This window comes from Amblyomma americanum, chromosome 3, assembly GCF_052857255.1.
Source record: "Amblyomma americanum isolate KBUSLIRL-KWMA chromosome 3, ASM5285725v1, whole genome shotgun sequence".
Lineage (NCBI taxonomy): Eukaryota > Metazoa > Arthropoda > Arachnida > Ixodida > Ixodidae > Amblyomma > Amblyomma americanum.
This window is the reverse complement of record NC_135499.1, coordinates 32033187-32056119: the sequence shown is the minus strand read 5'-3', so window position 1 is coordinate 32056119 and position 22933 is coordinate 32033187. Positions and strand designations below refer to the sequence as shown.

The 22933-nt window shown below is 46.7% G+C and overlaps 1 protein-coding gene across 3 annotated transcripts in view; it reads left to right on the top strand.

Moving 5' to 3' along the window:
* Atg16 (Autophagy-related 16) overlaps positions 1-18944 on the top strand; it is a 187409-nt gene extending 168465 nt beyond the window's left edge. For 2 of the 3 annotated variants that reach the window (XM_077657219.1, XM_077657221.1), the window contains 3 exons: positions 9441-9705; positions 16916-17062; positions 18432-18944. In XM_077657219.1, the coding sequence (XP_077513345.1) occupies positions 9441-9705; positions 16916-17062; positions 18432-18525 (506 nt within the window). In that variant the 3' untranslated portion in view covers positions 18526-18944. Of the gene's footprint in view, positions 1-9440; positions 9706-11091; positions 12147-16915; positions 17063-18431 lie in introns of those variants that run through there. The other variant, XM_077657220.1, reaches the window with a different exon arrangement.
* The last annotated feature ends 3989 nt before the right edge of the window (positions 18945-22933 follow it).

Here is a 22933-nt window from a genome sequence, read left to right as displayed (position 1 = left end):
TAGGGGAAATCCCGGTCTCTGTGACTTCTCATCGCTCACTTAACACTGTCCGAGGCATAATATTGGAAAATGATTTTGTTCACATAACTGAAAATAAATGCTCAAAGGGCTCATCGACCAAGACGTCATAGATGTCCACCGAATCAAAATCCGGAAGGACAATAAGGAAATAGACACAAAACACATGATCCTGACTTTTCAGCGCCAGCACCCTGCCCGACACAATCGACGTGGGATATTTGAAAATCAATGTGAGACCATACATGCCAAACCCTCGCAGATGTTTCAACTGCCAAAGATTCGGCCACGGCTCACAGAGCTGCCACGGTCGCAAAACTTGTGCAAAATGTGCTTCGAATGATCACCAGTCTGATGTATGTGATGCAGCCCTGTGCTGTGCAAACTGTGAAGGAGAACATGCTGCATACTCCAGGGCGTGTCCGTCCTGGAAGAAAGAAAAAGAGATAATCACCATAAAGACAAAAGAAAACATTTCATTTAAAGAAGCGAGAAGGCGTTTCGCGCTTACAAACACATTCTCCTTCACTGCAAATCAAAACTTCGCTGACGTGGTGCGCAGGGGCGTAGCACCACACAGCACTCCGGCACCTGCCAAAGCCGCTTCCGCTGAGCCTATGGCAGGGCCATCCACGCTCCAGGCAGGGTCAGCGAAAGCTGCCTTGTCATTGCCAAAGCAGGGAGCGCCGGTCCATGGGTCGGCATCCCGCAGGACCTCCCCTCGTCGGGAGAGGCCCGAAAATAACACAACCGCGGTCCCTCCGCGGTCCCCCTGCACCTCCCGGTAGAGTTGATGGATACAACACCTACTCCGCCTCCACTACAGAGGCGGAACAGCTCTCTTGAGCGGAAAAAAGACAGGCCCCTCATAACGGGCCCACCACATAAGTAAACCCCGCTTCATTTCCTCTCAAAAACATAAACATGGCTTTTTTAATTCAGTGGAATTGCAGAGGACTTATGTGGAATTACAGTAACATAACACATATTTTAGGGTCACTGTTACCGACAGTTTTATGTCTTCAGGAGACCAATCTTGCTCCACAACATGTGCACATCCTAAAACATTATAAAACTTTTAGACGTGATCGAGAGCAGGCAAATCGACTCTCAGGAGGCGTCGCGATTGTTGTCCAACGTGGCATCTCTGCTCAAGAAATCAAGCTCAAAACAAAACTTGAGGCTGTAGCAGTCAGCATTGTCAGCTACAAAACACTAAATCGGTTCCGTGTACATTCCTCCACACATTACTTTAAAAGTCCATGCCCTACAAGAACTGATAGATGAACCTCCAGAGCCATATCCGGTAGTTGGGGATGTTAACGCTCACTCCCCTTTTTGGGGAAGCGAACGATGTGATTCAAGAGGACAAATAATCGAAGATTTTATCCTCTCAAATAATATCTGTCTTTTAAATTCGGGAAAAGCCACTTATTTTTGCCCAAGCTCGGCAAAAATGAGCTTCCTCGATTTAGCTTTCGCCTCACCATCGCTTTTTAAAGATTTTAAATGGGATGTTTTAAATGACCCTCTGGGAAGTGATCACCTACCTACTATCATCAGCCTCTCATCGTCTACTCCAGTTATCCGCACAAGACCATGGTGCTGGAAACTGCACCTCGGCGACTGGTCACTTTTTACAGCAAGTGCCACACTAGACAAAGGATTTTGTGAAGATCTCAGCATAGACGAAATTAATGAAAAGTTTACTACATGCATAATATCGGCCGCTACACTAGCCATACCACAAACAACAGGACTCGTACACAAAAAACCTAAGGTATTGTGGACACAAGAATGCACATTGGCAAAAAAAAACAAAATAAAGCTTGGGGCTCTCTGCGTCGGTATCCCACAGTGGAAAACTTGATTGCCTTTAAGAGGGCCAAGGCCAGAGCGCGATTCATTCGAAGAAATGCCAAGAAATCCTCGTGGCAGAAATATGTGTCCTCTATAAACAGCTCAATAACCTCAAAAAAAAAAATGTGGGAAAAGGTTCGTAGATTCGGTAGTGACCATACCCCTTTCACACTTCCTCTATTGACTACACCCGGGACACAAACATCATTAGAAGAAGAGGCCAACATACTGGGTGAGCATTTTGCTGAATTTTCCATTTCGTCCAATTACACAAACACGTTCCAGAAGTACAAAGCAATAGTAGAAAAACAAAAACTTCCATTTGCAGCAGGTATGCACGAGGACTACACTCAACCCATCACACTCCAGGAATTGATTAGGGTATTATCTTCTGATAAAAAGACAGCACCAGGCCCAGATAATGTGCATTACACTATGCTCGCCCATCTCTCTGAGGCTGCCGTGCAGGCATTGTTGAACTTCTTTAACAAAATATGGACAACTGGGAATATACCTGAGGAGTGGAAGAAAGCAATAATAGTACCTTTTCTGAAACCCAGAAAACCACCAACAAGTCCTAACAATTACAGACCGATAGCCCTCACCATCTGCATTGCTAAATCTTTAGAAAGCACAGTAAACATTAGACTGACCTTCACACTTGAATCTCGTCGACTCTTAGATGTACATCAATGTGGATTTAAGAAAGCATGCTCGACCACTGATCACCTTGTCCGCCTAGAAAACACCATCCGGGAGGCGTTCATCCACAAACAGCACTGTATCGGGGCCTTCTTCGATTTGGAGAAGGCCTATGATACCGCGTGGAAGTTCGGCATCCTCCATGACCTAGCAGAGCTAGGGATCCGCGGCAAGATGCTGAACTGCTTGAACGACTTCTTGACTAACCGCACATTCAGAGTCCGTCTAGGAGCAAATCTGTCAATGACATTCACCCAAGAGAATGGCGTACCCCAGGGATGCATTTTAAGTACGACACTCTTCATAGTAAAAATGAATTCTTTGGCTGAAGTAATACCCAAGTCCGTAATGTATTTAGTTTATGTAGATGACTTACAGATAGCATACACTTCTTCCAGCATACTGTCCTGCGAGAGACAAATACAAATCACACTAAGTAAACTGGCTGCTTGGGCAGAGAAAAATGGATTCAAATTCTCTCCTCAGAAAACAGTAGCTGTTCTGTTATCATTACGACGAGGCCTACAGGTCGATCCCAACCTGTGCTTTAATCAAACCACACTGCCAATCAAACAAGAACATAATTTTTAGGCGTCACTTTTGACAAGAAACTTACATTTCTGTCACACATTAACAACCTAAAAAAGAAAGCATCCCAAGCCCTCAATGTATTAAAGGTACTCTTGCGAAAACAGTGGGGGTCTGATAGAGCATGCCTATTGCAAATATATCGCTCTTTAGTGCGCTCCAGGCTGGACTACGGGTGTGTGGTATATGGTTCGGCAAGAGCATCCTACTTGAAACGACTGGACCCTGTTCATAATCTTGGTTTGCGCCTATCAACTGGAGCATATAGAACATCCCCGGTAAATAGCTAGATAGATAAAGAGGAGGAGGGAAAGGCAGGGATGTTAACCAGAAAGGGGTTCCGGTTGGCTACCCTGCACTGGGGAAGAGGGATTAGGGGGCTAAAAGGATGAAGAGAGAAGGGGAAAAAGGCATAACACACACACACGCACAACGCTGTCACAATTTGTCACTCAATCCAGTCGCTCTCAAGTAGGCAAAGAGTGCCTTGTATGCCTTGAGGGCAGTTGACTGCTGTGGCCACGGACCGAGGATCTTTTGCTCTGTTAATGGGCAAGGATCGAGGCGATCCAGGGCACAACACAGTGTATGTCTTGCACTCGCAAATGCATGGCACTCACAGAGAAGATGAGCGATGGTCTCCTCACAACCGCAGCTTTCACAGGCAGGACTGTCGGCCATCCCCATCCGGAAAGCATAGTGGTTGGTAACAGCACCCGGTAAATAGTCTTTATGTTGAAGCTAATGAGCCCACACTAGAGGATAGAAGAGTCACACTTACATGCACGTACATCCTAAAAACCCGTTCTCTTCCTAAACATCTCTGCTATCCCATTGTTGCCAAGGTGCCCATCTAGAAGATTATTTAATAATAAACCACATTTTATCAGGCCACTAATAATGCGCTTTGAAGATAAATGTGAAGACTTAGCAGTGCTGGACGCCCTACCTAATATTGCACAAAGACATGAATATCTACCACCATGGTACAGCCTTCCTTCGGTGTGTGACACACTGACACACGTAAACAAAGGAAAAATACCACACGAGCACATACTGCAAGAGTTCTTTGCACTACAAGAAAAATATGACACTTACACTGAATTTTACACTGATGGCTCAAAAACAGAAAGTCATGTCGGAAGTGCAGTAATTCAAGGAACAAATGAAAAAATGATACGATTGCCATAGTATGCATCGGTATTTACTGCGGAGTGTTATGCCATCTTTGTAGCTGTAGAACAAATAGTAAAACAAAACATAAAAAATAGCATCATTTACACCGATTCACTGAGTATGCTAAAAGCGCTGCATTCTACAAACGCTGCTGAACCCATAATAGGAAAAATCATACATAACATAGTTAAAATTACAAAAAAAAACATAACATTATATTCTGCTGGGTCCCTAGTCATGTTGGAATTTTAGGTAATGAGAGAGCAGATGCTTGCGCAGCACAAGCTAGAATTGGCCATATAAAACAAGTTAACATACCACAGAGGGATTTTTCTAAATTACTGCACAGTAAACTCAGGAATAAGTGGCAGATTGCATGGGACGAACAGACAAACAACAAACTACATTCTATAAAACCCGTTTTTGGAGAATGGAGATCATGTAAACATCAGGAGCGTTTTACAGAAGTTATTTTGTGTCGACTACGCATTGGACACACACACCTTACACACAACTTCTTACTGACAAAAAAAGACAAACCTCTCTGCGAAATGTGCGGCGATGAACTCACGGTAAACCACATTTTAATTGTATGCACAAAACTAGAACAACTGAGTATAAAATATTTCACAACATTCTGCAATGAATACATCCCACTACACCCCATGTTTCTTTTGGGAGATCAAGCACTGGTTGCTTTTTCAAGCATTTCTAAGTTTCTCAGAGAAGCCAATGTTTTAAACAATCTTTAAATATAAAAAGCGTAACCTTTAACAAAAGCTCTAACCGTGTGTTTGGCGCATCATAGCCTCAGTGGCTTTTGTGCCATTAAAATCAATATAACTGACTAACTAACTGACTCCGCCTACCTACCGTGTTGAGTTCAAAAAAAGGCGGGAGCCGGGACGTTTAATCCAATTTAATTAGGGCAATTGGCCGCACAGGACAATAATTCCAAGCTTCTAAGAATGTCCACAACACGCAGATAGAGTTCCCGCGGTAAAAAAAAACGAGTTCAGATTCCTCTTTAGTGCACCTTTAAGGGTAGGTTAAGTGTTATGTGATGGTGAGAGAAAGAGCAGCATCTGTATCTGCGAAGTTATACAAAAAGAGGATGCCATACCACTAAAGGGAGCTATTAAGGCGTCATACCCTTAAGGTGGAGATAAAGTCTCCCCTCATGATTTTTACATTCTGGTGTGAAGTCCTAGCACATAAGGCAAGTTGGTCAAATATTTGGAGGAAACGCCCACGGTGGAGTAGATTTGTAATGACGGAGTAATTACTCATTGGCATTCACCCAAGCGCAGCCATACGGCTACAAAGGAAAGCTGTACAGTTTTCTCAGTGACTTCACTGTTAAAGAAAAATTCATCCTGGTTCAGGGCTTGAACCTTGGACCACCGCCTCACCGGAGCAGTCACTCTACCAATTGGGCTAACCGGAATGGTAGGCTTATGGTAGGGGGAGAGTGAATTGATCAATAACTTGGAAGTGGGAACAGTGTTGGGCATATGCCTATTTACACGATTGTAAGGCGGCCCATTTTTCAAAATTTGAAAATCCGAAGTGTGGGGGGGCCAACTTACAATTGAAACCAAAACATGACACCATAAATGAAGGCGAGACAAATGAGATATCAGGCATGCTACCGCGTGGTTGCATTTCTGCTGCGCTGCTCCGTCACATCGCTTTTAGTGGTGGCCTTGAGCAGCTGCTATGTCAACGCGCAGAACCGGCGTCCCCTCCCCGCTCGCGATGGCCAGTGGTGGCTGTCGATAAGCAGCAAATCGTCACCAGCCCACTCCCCACATGGGGCTGCAGATTGTGGCTGCTGACAAGCGGCAGCGGCTCGATAATGCATTCGCTTTTTACTCTTAATAAGCGTCCTCCAAGTTTGTTTTTTTTTACTTTCTACTGTGCACTCAGCGCTCGAGAGCATCGATAGTGTTAGAAGAGCCACTGTTCCAATCGCGGCGGCACCGCTACTAGGAATGGTAGCAACGCCAGGGAGAAGTCGGTAGCCAACGGGAGAGCCGACGCTGCTCACGCCTAGTTTCTGTTCGCCTGTGGTGCGACTATACTGCCGGCCGTGTTTCACAAGTTTTAATGTAGTGCTTTGTCAGTCGTCATTTGTGCTCCGGGTCCGGTAAGCGACCAGCGCATATTCACGGCTACATTCAAGATGGCTGTCATTTTTCATGCCGAAAGAAACTAACAGCTGCGCGCCAGGCCACAAGTTCGTCGTTTGCAATGGGTGACACAGGTGTGGCAGCTGCAGTGAGGCAAAATTTTCAGGTGTTCCAGGCGCTGTCATAATGTGGCTGTTTGCGAAGTGCGAGATTTTGCAGCACGGTGATGTTAGAATGACGTGCTGTGGGACCTCAGCAGTGATCACGACAGCTGTGCTAGTGAGGACGATGGCGCAAGTGTGGCCGACTAGTCCAGTGACTAACACATTTTCATTTTGGAATGTGCCCATGGGCATACCCGTGCCCCCGGCAGCTGATAGCGGCTGGTGATAAGAGGTGGCTGCAGGATAATGCTATCGTGTTTTATAATTAAAGGCCAATTTTTTTTTTCTTCTGAAATGTGATGTGGGGGGAGAGTCGGCTTACATTCCTGTAAATACAGTATTTAAAGGGAACCCCTAAGGTGGAGTATTTTTGTAATAAGGGAGTAATTACTCATTGGCATCCACCTGAGCGCAGCCAATAGCTGTGCAACTGTGTAGGAAAGCTGTATAGCTTTCCTTTGTAGCCAAATGGCTGTGCTTCGGTGGATGCCAATGAGTAATTACTCCCTTCTTACACAAGGCAAGTTCAGCAGTGCTGAGACATAGCAGCATAATGGCAACTTCTAGGCAGAGTGTGAACAAAACGACGTTTCATCAGCATCCTCATATTGTGCTTCGCAGGAAGCTATCACTGTCTGACAGATCACCAGTACAGAATGTGCTTTGCAAAGAAAATTATACACACATGAAGCACAAATGCTCATTGCCACCTTTTTTCAAATCATTAATTGCTGAGTTGGGGGAGCAGCCCTTCCACAAGCGCAGTCCTTAAACAAATGCATACACTGTGGAAAAGCAGCAGCAGGGCAGAGCTGAACTTACAACCGAGGTCTAATCCGAAAAGACCTCCTCACCTGGGTGGGCCGAATGTATCAAACCCGAATTTATCGATGAGTGAAAGCATCCCCTGAAAATCTCATGCAAAAGTATAGCGCTACTGTTCTCATTTATTGAACTCCCGTTCATTAGAGCATTGGATGAATTGAACAGCCTGCCAGCAAGCAGCACTTCTCCTAACGGCAGTCACTTACCACTAGGGTGACTAGGCCATGTAATTTCCGGTTATAACCAAAAAACACCGACAAGCTGTTTGGAAGGAGGCAACAGGTCCGCTGAGACAATTGTCATCAGCCACTTTTTGTTACGCATTGTGTGTTTCCGTAGTGCCAGCGACGGCTCCGCTTTCCTTGTGCAAGAAGGACTCTCCCGTCATAGCAGCACCGCTAACTTCGGCACGTGCCGCTCTTTTGAGTATGCTTGCGCGGGCCGTGTGGGCAGCGGCTTCGAGAAAGTTCTGTGAAGTCTGGAGCAGTACAACGACCTCAAGCGAATAAAATTTAAATAAAGCTAACGAGGCCGCAAAAGAGGGAGCGGCCTTACAGATGCGGTCTGAGCTGTTTGGAGTCCATCGATGAAATTGAAAAATGTATTCTCTCCGAGGCAATGAAGATGAAGAAACTGAAAAAAATTCACAACTGTTTCGCTCGGAAATCTGCGCGCAGTAAGTGGCTATCGTAAAATAAATTTTTCCATCTTAATGTGTTTGCATGTTCTTAAATTTAATCTTGCTGCTTATATGTAATTACTAGTTAAGTTAAACCTGGATATAACGAAAGCGAGAAAAGTCCACAATTTTTCGTTGCATGCAGGTTTTTGTTATGTCCAGTTTTCGTGTGAAAATTCGAAAGACTGCAGAAAGGAAGCCAAAATAAAATGGTCTAACAAATGTTCACAGTGAACTGTGGTTACTCGAAGCCGTAAAAATGGGGCGACATATTGCAATCGTGTTGATGACACGAATGCAGCTTTGCGCGGAGTCGGCAGAGTAGGGGAGGTGGAGGAGCCTGAAGCAGCTGTCTCTTCCCGCATGCTCATTTCCCATGAAAAAACAAAAATTTGCCTCGCGTTGCTGGTGCTCTCTGCTGTCCTCACTTCCACTGTGTGTCTGCTCTCTGCGCCTGAATTGCACTCTCAGCCGAGTGGTAGCGATGGGTGTGCACTGCTCATCTGCCTTCCTTGCTACGTCCTATGGTTTTGTGGCGCTTTCGGACATGAGATATTGCAGGGCTACTTGGCGTAATTCTAGGAAAGCGAAACCTATGGAAATCATTGAGCTTGGCGCAGAGAGGCGCTGATCGGCTGGAGCACGCCACGTTTTGCCAACTGCGATCACTCGTTGCAATCGTAGACATTCCTCTCATGGCAATTCATGTTTTATTGTCATGAAGTTTTCACGCAAATCGTCCAAATTGCTGCTAACGCACTACTAGTTAATGCGTAGCGAGTTTGTTATATCAAGTTCAACCGCTGCAACATATTCGTTACATGGAGCTCACGAATGCACACGCCTCACTGGGGGCGATGTTGGGGAATTGAGAACTTCATGATGTCTAGGTGTCCGGTGTTTTTTTACGAGTTCAGTATAGGCGAATTCGACGGTGTATCAAATTATTGATATATACTATTTTGCGGTAACGGTCAAGTGTGATATACCCGGAATCGGCTGTATAGGTGGGAACAGGAGGCAACAAAGCATTAGAAAAGACCCCACAGGTCAGCAGGTCAGTGTGACCCCCTGCCGCCATGCATGAATTCTCTGTCGAGCTAGAAAGCTGTGAGTGGGCATGTCCCTCATTCTGTCTGTTTGGGAGGATGGTGTTTTTTCTTCTATAACCTGTGATTGGCCGCTGAGCTGTGATGTCTCTTCCTTTCATGAGTTTTTTGTTTTGTCACACAAGAGTGTGAACTGTCCCAAGTTTTGGGCTGTGCAAGTCGGTTACATTTCGTCTCTCGAGTGCAGGCATCCGAACAATCTTTGCTGGCTCGTCCTGCAACGACCTGGTGGCGAGTGATGGTGCGGGTACAACAATCATCAGCGGTCACTTCGACAAGCGCATCCGTTTCTGGGACTCCCGCTGTGAAAGCAGCGCAAACGAAATCGTGCTTGGTGGCCTGATTAGCTCACTGGACTTGTCGGCCGACCGCTGCCAACTGCTGTGCTGTGTGCGGGACGACAGCGTCAAGCTCCTCGACGTGCGCATGAACCAGGTCCTCGTCGGCTTCCAGTGCGTACTCACTGTGCCTTGGTTCCTACTGCACATCTGGGTTGGAGGTTTTCGTGTCGTAATGCTTCAATACTATACATGTACTGTCAGGGACACAAGTGCCCAGGATGCGAGCACACTCACAAAAAATCGCTGGCAGTGGTATTTTCCTTCATTGCAGTGTCCATTCCTGCCAGAAGGAGCGTCGTCCAAGAATGTCCCAGGAACGGTGTTTCAATCCTTTAGCTTGGTGCATTTAGCAGTGCTCCAGCAGCCCACAGCAACAAGCTGCAAATAAAGTTTAAAAAAAATGCAGCTTGCCGACGCCCTACAGAGTGGTGGCATACGTGACAAGTGCGCCAGCTTGTCAACTCATTGTGTGGGCTGGTTCTTGCAACCAAGCCCAAGAGCAGAAGCTTCCAGATGAGCACCCTTGGCACATCAAATGGGCGCGCCATTCTGAGACCACTGGGTGTGATTCAGTGATGCATTTGAGCCAGCAGTGGCTCATCCTGGGAACTTCTGTCCCTCATAGTACTACTTGTTTTATTGTCTTGTGTTGGAATTCGTTAAAAAGATGGCCGACACTGAAATTGATAGGTTGATGTCAGCCACCCTGATAAGGAAAGAAATGTGATGTTTCTGATCCCATGTGACAGCTTTGTTCAAGGCAAAAAAAAATTATTCAAGGTTTAATATGAAATTTTGTACCAAACAAGACAATTTGATTCATTGGCAGCACTAGGTGAATAATGTGTCAAAATTTTGCGGTTACTGTTCACTTTTCTAAGCTCTGCAAGCATTAGCCTGAATTTGCCTATGTTACCCGCTTTTAAGCAGAAAGAGGCAATCGGTTTTAAAAACAGACCATTTGTTGGATCTTATGGGACTAGTATTCAAATGCTGTTTAATGAGGAAAAGGTGAGTTCTGTTTAGCAAATGCAGATGTTGGAAAAATAGGGTGTTTTTGAATTGTTGATAACAAGACAAGCATTTTCTTGTTCATATAAGTTTTGGCAGTTTCAGACCAATTACGTATCTGCTTTAAGCGGCCATAGCACCATTTTTCAGGCTCAAGATGTTTATTGCAAGTTGTTCGCTATGCACCTCAGAACAACTGGACAAAATATGAGCTCATATGGTGCAGCAAGCAAATAATTAATAACTATTTTTTTTTAAAGTTGTCCTGAACCGTGCGGAAATTGGGCAACACTAGCACTCTCGCGGTTCCTGACGACTTAGACTGACAGTCACATGCTTGCTCGGGACTGAACAATTGAACTGCGGGTAATGAGCACAGGGGAGCGAGTTGTTCTTTGTTCAGGCTTGAGGTGCGGTGGGGCGAAGGGAGGAAGTTGGAAGGGGACAGAGGCAATAAAGACCTGTGTCCTTCCGTTTTCTGTGCAGCTTCTGCCCAGTCTTGGCGACTTCACCACAGTGTGCCATGACCGGACTCGAGTAGGCGTGTGCACACAGTTTTGCAGCAGACGACGCTGCCAGTCTGTGACGTCACTCAGGCTGTTTCGAAATGACCGCCGCTGCCTGGGGGAGGGGCTTAGAGCCGATAACTTCTAGCTTAAATGCGCGCATAGAGCCCTACTTCTTTTTTAAATACGTAGAATAACGTCGTGGCTAGTAGCTTCAACGTAAAAGCACAATTTGCTGGTAGACCATGTCATGACCCCTTTATGCCTGTTGGAATCTGTACCATTAACAGTACAGTTGAACCCCGCTACAGTGAACTTGCATATAGTAAATACATAGGTGTAGTAAAGTGAAACTATGGCCTCATTTGACCTTCCATGGGTGATTATACATTTTTTTCCTTTATTAGTAAAGAAATCCATGATAAAGAACCAGGACTTGGGAAGTTTTTATCCCATTTCGGAAGTGGCAGCTTCAAAATCCTGCAGCCCAAGTTATATGCTGTGATAGGCAGGGTAGTAATCTAGCTCTTATTACATTCCTTGAACCAAAGTGCAACCAATAGTATGCACCAGCAAGACTTCGATTTGAGTTAGTTGGGGATGAGACATAGCTGATAGACAAAGCGCTTGCCCTGTCTAGTATATGTGTTTTGGTCCTTGTTTTCTTGCACCATTGTATTTCATCAGCAAAGATGTAAATTTCAGCAAGTGTCCTGCGGCAGAATTAAAAGCTGTCAGCAAAAAAACTTTCATTGGGTATTATATTAGTGCACTAGGACTTGTTTCGCAAAAAAATAAATGTTTAGAGTAAGCACTCAATAATGCATGTTCTCTAAAGATTTCATAATTTTGGCTTTATTAATAAAGATTTTCATCTAAGACCCCCTTCCCTCATGAGCTGTTGCCTTAAGCCTGTTTCACATGCAAGCGAAAACCCTAACGAATCCTGCCGCCACCGTGCAGACACCTGTTTTTGAGTCGTCGCGGCAGTGAGCGGCGAGGTTCCAACAAGTTGGAAATTTTTGCTGCAACGCGCCACTCAGTCGCTTGCCTTTACGTGTGGTGCGGCCGACAAATAGGGCATCAGCACGCGAGTTCAATGTTGGCTAAAAATGTGTCGGATAATGACAGTCGTTGCGCATGTGATTGCAACGCTAAGCTTTCCGTGCACTTGAAGTGGATCACTGTTGTTAGCGAGCAACACTGGTGGCGCTGCGGACGTTGAGGGTGTCTGCCAACCTTAAACCACCAACCACGAGCTATACTACCGACGTTGCCAGTGCCGAACCACTCTTGTCCGGCCCAGCATTGCGCTGCGCCCACCGCCAAGGACTAGTTACAGTCAAATTGCATTGGCTGCAATGTTCAATACTATTGGGTGGTAGTTGTGCGGGCATTGTGCGACGCCTGCTCGATAGAAAGGGTGTGGCCATAAAATTCAGTCCAAGCATTTCGATCCTTTAGCGCTTGTTTTAAGCTCGACAGCAGCATTTTCTTCAAAAATCGCCAAAAAGTTTGGTGATTTTGATGTGTTTTTCTGGATTGAATTTGGCGGTTAACCCTTTGTGAGACAGCATGTATCTTTTGCAAAAGTGATGAAAATTTTTTTATTGTGCGTGCAGATGAGGTTCACAGAAATGGCTTCCAACAAATATCACAATTATAATATGAATTGTTCAGTTAAAAAAGTGGGACATATTTGTTCCATCGACCTACATTGGTTTTCACACTGCCTTAGTTTCTGCTAACCGCTTCATGAACTTGTTCACTTGTTGAAATTGCGTGGACTGCTTTCCGCGTCAGACGTGTGCGCCTTTATTCAACTTTCATAGGGTTGTAGCTTTGAAGATGAACTAAACTTCACCCAGTGCACCAGCTATTTGTGGCCATTTTTTTTCACCCTCCTTGTTCATTCGGAAGGGCTTCGTGCTGCTGGTGGTTCTGAATGTTTGGCCATTGGTGAGTTAGGGTCGAAGAACAAACTCTATGTATGATGTTGGAAAATTACCGGTCAAAATTCCGTCAGTGCGCTTAGCTAAATGTGCAGCTATTTTCAGCATGGTAAAAAAAAAGTTTGTTTTGGTCAACTACGCTATGCGGGAAAGCCTACTAGAGGAATTTCGCGTGAGGCTCCCGGAGGGGCGAGTCGAGGTGTCACAACAGGGCAAGCAATCCTGTAAATATTTCGCCTATTGCATGGTGCACTGTAACCCATGCACCTCTTAAGTGGGCGTAACGGCAAGCGTGACAACGTTCGGAGGGCCCCTGTCACTAGGTCAAAAAAATAACCTGGCCGCGTAGTTTTGGTTTCTGAGCTTCGCCACTCGCCCGTGGCAATGGAAACTGTCGGCCCGCGCATTCGCCACTAGTCCAATCTCAGCATTGTGCCGCTTTCAGACACTAATTGACACATCGCTCGTCATTTCTTTTTCTTTTTTAGAAACAGTCTTGCCATCCCGGCGTCAATGTGCATTCCCATCTCGCTTACGTTCGCGATGTCTTCCAGCACGCCGAAACTCTCCCATACTTACTCTTCCATACTTAGAAGACGCTAGCTACTGCCCTCATTCACCCCTGATGAAGGAGTCGGCTTCGAAACGTTGGGTTGAAGTTAAAATTTTTGGTTGGAGATGTGCAGTTTATTAAAAGATTGGATACCGTTAGGTTGTTCAATTAAGTCGCATACATTTCTGCTCACATCATGTTTCTTTTTTTATACGGTGCACAGGCAGTCTAGTTTTGTTTATTTCAATTGCAAAGGCCATACTCTATTTTGAAAAAAATAGCAACAGTGTTGCTTGTTTATCTTTTCTGAAATTTTTGTGCTGACCAGATATTTGATTCGATATTCGAAGCCATTTTTCCTTCATATTCGTATTCAAAAATTTCAATATTCGCACACCCTTAATTACAAACCAAAAAGGCATGTTCACCTAGCTCGCAATATTAGTGTATTCTCAAAATGGGCGGTTGTACCTCACACAGCTTGATTTCATTGTTCGCCATTGTTGTGACTAGACGCTGGCCAGGGAACAGGAAGCTTTATTACGAGGTGCTCACTGGCAGCCTCAAAACAAAAATCAACTGTACATGGTAAGTCGCACGAGGTTAAATAAATTTTGTGAGCTGCCGGCACATGCATAGCAAGGCATGGCGAGTGCGACAAGCCACGAGCAGACATTGCGATAACCTTTATCGCGATATGAGATGATGCCATGACAGCCGTGGCGATAGCTACATCCCACAAGGGCACTTTGTTTTGCATTGCGTTTGTGATAAACTCACCAATTGTCCCTGCCTTTTATTTGAGCAAAAATGTGGCTTTTACTAAGAGTAAACATTGAAGGCATCGAATGTTTTCTGTGCTTGAAAACACTGCCGCTGTCGCGTCCACATGCAGCATCAGTGCGCGCAGAATGATAATACAGTCGCCGCTATAAAAAAATTACTTATTGAGATGAAATTGGCTGAAAAATGTCACTGATGTTACCTTGCGGAAACATTTTTCTTGCTGGCGACGAGGTGCGCCTGTATTTGCACCAAAGTTGTGCTTTCACTGTACACGCTAGACAGCAAGGTCACCGCATTTAGTTGAAATACTTCCCACGCTTCTTTGACGGACCCGGCGGGGCCATGTTGTCCACAACCCCAGTGTGCACCACACCGCTCGTCAAACACACGTAAAGATAAGGCACTTTTCGTTCAAAGCAGCGGAACCGCCTTACGCAATAACAAAACGGCAAACGGATGTAACTTAGTGAAGACAGCGCCACTCAATCGACGCGGTCAGAGAAACCCAAGTGACGAAACGGTGAATGGCGAACGTATGAGACTTGTCGCGGTGGCTCAGTGGTTAAGGTGCTCGACTACTGATCCGGAGTTCCCGGGTTCGAACCCGATTGTGGCGGCTGCGTTTTTATGGAGAAAAACGCTAAGGCACCCATGTGCTGTGCACTGGAGGGGTTGCTTGGCCTGCATGCTTCTCGAAAGTGCATGCATTTTGGCAAGATGTAGCCAAAGTTAGTTGAGGCACAGTAGCGAGGGTAATCGCGTTTTGGAAATTTAATAGCTGATAAGGCTGTTACCAACAGCCTGCTACAGTCTCTAATTGCAGTCAGGTGCCTGTCGGTAACAGTTAAAAAGTTCACTATTAAAAATTAGTTAACCACTTTACTAATTAACATGATTCGCCTGTTTTTTTTTTTTTGATGTCCGCCAACACTGGTATGAGTATGCCGCAAAAAGTTTCTCTTTACCTGAAAAACCATATTCTTAAAAAATTAAGATCACCTCCCCTGAAACACCTGGAATATTGCGTTCAATGAATATATTACATTAAGGCGCCGAGTCATTGCACATTAAAGATCCCCAGGTGGTCAAAATTATTCCGGAGCCCTCCATTACGGCACCTCTTTCTTCCTTTCTTCTCTCAGTCCCTCCTTTATCCCTTCCCGCCGAGATGTGAGATAGCTCCTGCACAATTCCCTTCCCCCAACAACCAATTTTCAACACGTATGGAACAAGCAATAACTGCCCGCGACAACGTGGGCTACAAAAGCAAGTTGACGGCGATGACAATCCGGCTGCCACCTCGAAGTGTCAGGGATCGCAGGGACCTCTACTGGCAACAGTGAGGTACCGAAAGTATGTCAAGCCAATCCAACTCCAGCGTAAATTCACCTCAATACAAGATGGCGTCTTTTGCACCGGCGAAAAGCCGATAAGATGGCCTATTTTGGCCCGCAAGTGACTGAAATAAGTCCGAAAAATCGAACCTTCAGACTTTTGAAGTCCGAAATATCCATTGCGAATATGTATGCGCTTCTATGGGACAACTGACGGTGCCTCATCGAGGTCCGAAATATCCTGCAAGTCCGAATTATTGGAGTCCGAATTACCCGTCGGCTACTGTAGTAGGCTGGCAGAATGATGACAAAAGTGAATGCAGCACGTCAAAGTTGCTGTATGCAAAAATTTTCGGAGCAAGGCATGTTATCTCCATTTTTGTTTCGTGGTCCTGTACCACCACCTTCACCAGTGATTGCAGGTGCCCTCTAAGAACAACACTATGTGGACGCAAGCCAAGGAAAGGGTACTGAAGTAACTAGAATAAGAAATGGGGTAGGGGGAAGGAGAAAACACCAGCGATGCTTCAATCGGTGTCCGAAACAGTGCTCAGCTGGGTTAGGTTGCCTGGCTGATGCTGGCTGGCTGAGCCACCGTCACCGCGGACTCAGAAAAGTAAAACTGAAACTAAACGGTCAGAAGGTTTTTGGGTATTGGGCCATCCATTCATTGTCATGCTTGCCGTTGCACGCACGTCAGAGGTACGCAAGTGACTATGCGGAATGGAATACAGATTTTGAATAAAGCAATTTCGATGATTTCTTCCCGTGCTGGTCATACCTGGATGCTACCTCTCTTCGGGAACCCATTTCAGTTAACGTGAGCGGAACTTGTAGCGTTTGAATTAGTGAGCTTCTGATGCCATAGACTTACATGGGCGACAACTGGGAGCCGTTAGTTCGGATCATCCCAATTTCTGAATTAACGGGGTTCGAATTAACGAGCTATAACAAACAAATGGCATGCGATATTCATATTTGTTTTAAATGGATTCGACTGTACTTGAGTTATCCTGAAATTTTTCTCCAGTTTTACGGCTTGAAGCTGATGAAGGTTCAGTCCCTGTGAGTTGTGCACTTGTTTAGCCTACGCCTCTTGAGACAGCTGTATTTAGAAAAAGAACCTGGCCCCTAACTTGGACCTCTAACACTGCCGATGGTGACTCGTGCTCATTGTAGGGATGACAACTTCAAGGTGGCATGTGACTGGACCAGGGCCAAGTTCAGCCCAGACTCCAGCTATGTGGCAGTGGGCTCCCACGATGGCACACTTTTCATTTGGAACACACAGACAGCCAAGCTGGAGAAGAAGCTTAAGGAGATGAGGTGAGCCCTCGTGCCGGCTGGTGGAATGTTTTTGCTGAGGACTTTTGCAGGCAAAGCTCTCATTGCACCGGTCTGTTCAATGTGACCGGATCACATTGAGAACCTGGTGCATTGAACTGTGGCTTGCTGACAAAGGAGCACTGCTAAGTGCTCACAGAGAGTCTGTGCATCCTGGTACTCTTCTATACCTATGAGATCAGAGCTAAGTTCAAATGGTTGGCTTTTGTAACCGCCTGACAATACCACGTGTAAAGGTCAAGGAAGCCAGCATTGCTCCTTGGTACTCATTATTATTATTATTAGAGCAAGCGACTTGACTGGAGCCTGCAGCCTCCGTATAGATATTATGTCTGCAGAAATTGTTTGTGGGCTACTTGGTTCATGTTTTCAAGGCGGAATGCGCAAGATATAAACGAAAAGGAAAAAAATGAAAATGATGCGTTAATTGTTTTGGGGTGTTGCCAGGGATAGGAAACTTCCCTATAAACAATTGTCTAGTCAATCCAGACTTCAGCGCCAATGCCTCCCGCAGTGTCCTCTTTATTTGTTGCTCTAAAAAGCATTCCACCTTGGAAAGAGATCATGTCGCAGTGAAGCATTTTTCGGCATGGCTTGGCCAAATTTTTCTGCAACAGGCATCCTCAAGCTGGTTCCTTACAGTACCTTCTTGGTTGCCCAGGCACCTAAATTCATGCGTGTATTAAAGGAACAGTGAGGATAAATTGAAGTTGGCCTGTCTCGACAGCATACTGCGTTCTGAACAGAGAAACACGGCTTTTGTAAGCTGGAAACGACCGAGAGCAAACACCAGCCGGTTTCACCAGGAAACGGCATGCATCGACACCAAATTTTCACAGCACACACCGAGGCTATGCTACTCCGCTGTTTACTTCAAAAAGGCAGCAACTAGTCATTCTTGGTGGAGATGTCATGAGTTTCAACTGAGAGGGGGGAAAAATTTTAAATTCAATTTTCTCAGCTGTAAATTGGCTTTTTGCTGCCATACATACATGTACATACCCAGAGAGAGGGCTGGGGAATCATTTTTTAATAGAACGATAATTGGACGGAGTGGCCCTGATTGTATCTTTAACCCTTACTTTTCCTTTTACTCCTTTACTTGGAGACAGATCACACTGCTAGTCTGTTTGCTAGTCTACCATGTTAGGTAAGAAGGGACAAAAACCAAGACGTGCAGGTTTCCAGAGCACTTTTGGGACGCTGTTGGTGTTCTTTGAGGCTGAAAAGATTGAGTGAGAACCCCTGCTCTAGGACTAAAAAAAGAGTTACAGGTAACTGTAAATATAGTGCTAGCTATGATCCCCGTGGCTGCTGCTGCTGGAGGGCTTGCACTGTTGTTTCCTTTCAGCTCACCCATCATTGCATGCTCGTGGAGTGCCAGTGGAGACTACATTGCCAGCTGTGACCGAGACAAGCGAGTCTCTGTCTGGTCCCAAGTCTGAATGCACCACCTGCTTGCATCCTCAACAAAGGCCTGCCCCTTCCTATGCCTGGCTGCTGCCTCTCATTATTGCTGCTACTCCTCAGCTGCAGCATCAGAGTGGAAAGGATGCTGGTGGCTATACTCATTGCCCTGTGAACGCCGCTGCTGCTGCACAGAGGCCAAACCCCACGCTTGTGTGTGTGCAATGCCAATGAACAGATGCTGCTACTCCTTTTTGCAGTCTTTTATGTTTTCGTCACATTTCTGTGTGTCTGCAAGCAAGCGTGTTGTTCTCTGAGCCAAAACTGTGGTTTCTTGTTTCGCATTGTCATGGCAGCGGTGTCCGAACAGTCAAGTCATGTTTTGTTTACTCTGCCAATAGTTGTTACCCTTAGAGGGGTGCGAGAACTGAGGGAATAAATGGCAGTGGTGAAGGCAGGTGTTCAATTTCCTGGTGTCATAGCCGTATTGATGGCCTGTTACTGTTGCTTGAGGAGAGGTATTGAGTGCAAGACTAATGCTCTCGATGCCCTCAGCCATGGTGCTTGACTGAGGTCAGGCTAAAGGTGGGCACCCTGCCTTCTCTGTCATGTGTATGACAGTTTGTTTTCTTCCTTCAAATCCTGAGCAGTGTAACCTGCAATATGTGGGCCTCATTTTCAGGTGTCAGCATCAGCATTTTTTTCACTCTCTAAAAGGATACAGACACAAAATACGAAAGCAAACAAATGATCCTCCATCTTGTGTCCTCCCTGCCTCCTGACGTCGCCAAGGAATTAGGGGATATCATCATCTTGCCCACCCTCCGACATGTTGAAGGTGGCCATCAATGCCTGCAAGTCAAACTCTGAGCGCAGCAGACTCCAGCAGCTCCGCATCGCTACAGGGCTTACTGACAGCAGTCCTTCACAGCTCCTCCGCCACATGCACCAGCTGTTTCGAGCCCCTGCAGCCCAGCAGGGCCAGCTACTTTCTGTGCGAGTTGTTCCTCCAGTGTTTCCCACAGAACATGGTCCTCATCCTCACGGTTGCAGGTGATGTGCCAGTGGAAAAGCTCGCCGAACTTGATGACCGAGTTGCGGACTACTCGTGGGCCCCCAGCCTCAGCGCCGTTACCGCTCTGCCTTAAACTACTACCACAGTTTCCCAGCTTGCGAGCATCGAGGGCCATCTGGACGTTCTTGCTAGGCAGCACAATGTCTCTGTCGAGGTTCCGGTCCCGCCATCGCTCCCTGGCATCTTTGTGCTCGCGGAGCTCTAGCCATCCGACACGCAGCGTAACACCTTGCCCTCAGCTGGTACCACTGTACCTTTGGCAGCTCTGCCTGCAAGTGCACCCGCCCTTGCTCCTGGTTGGGAAATGCTGTCATTGGTTATTGATGGTGGTAAATGTACTGGCAGACGGACATGTCTTTTATTCCACTTTTGTGACAAAATCACTGGAACTCGTTTCCTTGATGACACGGGAGCACAGGTCAGCATCAGTAAAGTTGTAGGTCTCTGCTTCGTTCTTTATCTTCCTTGCACCAGGGGTGCCCCGTCAGAGACAGCTGGTTGACTTGACTGACTGAAGGTTTTCTTCGCACCATAGGTGCCTCGTCAGAGACGGTTTTGCGACAAATCGAGATCCAGGTATTCAGGGAGTATGACTTGAAGTTTTATATACAAAAATTTGCATTACACACAAGTTGATGCTCAAGAGACAATTTAAACAGCACAAAGGTTGAACAACAAAAGGTGGAACTGGGTAACACTAGGGGAGGCCCCTACTTGGCATAGCCAAAGATGCATTTGTGGAAATTACGGGGGGACAGCCTTCCGCCCCCGCACTCCCACACCGCGGATGCAGCGTTTCCACTCGCTAACCGCGGAGGGGTTCGTGCTCGAGGGAACAAAGGGGAGGGATGGCAAAGCCTGAACACTCACATGCTATTTATTACACTTGCAATTAATACACAGAGCGCGCCAGCTGGCTACAAAACATTAACAAGGCATTCCTCAGAAATAGAAGGCTACGTAAAAAGGGCTTCCGACTTACCGGCTGGGGCAGGGGTGTGACTTCGGAGGTATTGGCAGCTAACGTTTGTATGCGCCGACAATGGCGGCCAGGTTTTCTCTTGCGCGCCACATTCTTGAGGCAAAGCCATCCCTGAGCATTTGCTGGGGAAGGTGCTGGGAGCGCGTGTTTGCTGCGCTTACTTTGCTGCCTGGAACCAGAAGTACAGCGGCAAGGCACAACGGATCTCCGTGCGCCTGCCACGGAAGGTGACAAGAGCGTGTGGCTGCAACCACTCGTGACACTGGCCGGATGCTGAAGAGGCCCTCGCCGGCTCCGTGGAATTTTGCGTAACCTTCAAGGTGGCGCTCCCGTCGTTACTTCCGCTTCCCCCATGAGGGAGACTTCCCTCCTCGCCTAGCCGTTGCTGTCCTGACGCACGACAATGGAGATGGTCAGCCGTGTCGAAACAGAAGGGGGAACAGGTTTTCCACACATTACAGCTGACCGTAGCCCAGAACGCTTTTCCTGGGCTCCGGGACCTGGTTTTAAAGACCTAAAGGCCCGGCCCACATTTGGTAACATCCAATCATGTCAAACTATTAACATGATTGGCTAGTCAAGTGGATGGCCCGCCCTCCAATTTCCGTAATGTACATAACCCTCTCCCTAAAGTGCACAAGACAAAAATTGCCATCAAATTCACTTTTAAAAAATTTTCTCAGAAGGGCACCACAAAACCATTGGTCCGCTGGGTTGCATGCCCTGCCCGACAGCTCTTTCAGTCTTACCAAAACTCTGCTCTCCCGTTCCCCGCAGGGGGGGCGTCTGCAGCTTGCAGGCGTTGGTGAGTGGCAACACCACTGGTTCCCGAGCATCCGCAGGGACATCCCTGCAGGGGGATGATGGTGAACAGTGCATCACCACGGACCCGAGCACCCGGGCTTCGCCGTGCGTGGCATCGCCGTGTCCGGGGAAAAGGGGATCCTGGTAGTTGAGTCGATGCCGAGTGTTTGGACCCTTAAGGCCCCTCGGCGGAGGCAACACACCACTTTGGCCCCAGCTTCCTGTAGACGGCACCTCCGGCCTGACCCGACCGGGCAGTTGCCTTTTCCTGTTTTCCCCTCCATCTTTCACTTTCCTATCTCTTTCTCACAACTCTCCTATCTCCTACTCACTTCTTGGTTTTTCCTTCTTTCCTGGCGGCGAGGGTTAACCTTGTGTGACCAACTACCCTGAGTTGCATCATATTTGGTTGTAGTTGAGGTGTACAGCTGGCGTGGGCAGGACTTCCTATCAAGTTCCTGTCCCGTCCCCTTGTTGGACTCCGTGGTGGGTGGCTGGCACCATGACCGAATAACTACATTTTTTTATGGCTCCCTCCCTTTCAAAACCAGATCGCTCTCTCAAGAGAGGGCGGAACGAAGCAGCAGATTTTTTCTCAAAAAAAAGACAAACATTCACAAAGTTTCATGTTATCCACAGCCAGAGTGATGAAAGACAAGCCAGAATAATAGCTCCATTCCTTGTGTCTAAATGCTAAACCGATACCTTGGGCCCTGGCTACAAGATATCGGTATCGGCCCTGGCTTCTCCTTGAACTGCGCGTGTGCTTCCAGTGCTCGAAACTCTCAAACATTGCTTCTATAGAGGACATCCCGGTCTTCATAACAGCACATCGATCACTTTACACCGTCCGTGGCGTCATCTCTGAAAATGACTTCATACACGTAACTGAAAAAGAAATGTCACAGATGTGTACAGAATCAAAATCCGAAAAGACAACAAAGAAATAGATACAAAACACTTGGTTCTAACATTCAACAAGTACATCACCTGAAACCATTGAGGTAGCATACCTAAATGTAAATGTCAGGCACTATATTCCGAACCCACGAAGATGCATCAATTGTCAAAGGTTTGGCCACGGCTCACAGAGCTGCCGTGGCCGCAAAACTTGCGCAAAATGCGCTTTGAAGGATCACGTTTCTGAGGAATGTGACGCAGGCCTGCGTTGCGCAAACAGGGAAGGAGGCCATGCTGCATACTCCAGGGCGTGTCCATCCTGGAAGAAGAAAAAGGAGATAATCACCATAAAGACCAAGGAAAACATTTCATTTAGAGAAGCGAGAAGGCGATTTGCCCTCACCAACACATTCTCCTTCACATCGAAATCCAGCTTCGCTGATGTGGTGCGTAGGGGTGTAGCACCACACAGCCTCTAGCACCTGCCGAGGCGGCTTCTACCGAGCCGGTGGCAGCGCCATCCATGCCCCAGACAGGGACAGCAAAGGCTGCTCTGCCACCCTGAAAACAGGGAGCGCCGGTCCATGGGTGGGGATCCCGCGTGACTCCCCCTCATCGGGGGAGGTCTGAAACGCAAACACCCGCAGCGAAGCCGCTGTGCTCCAGCATCTCTCGTGAGATGATT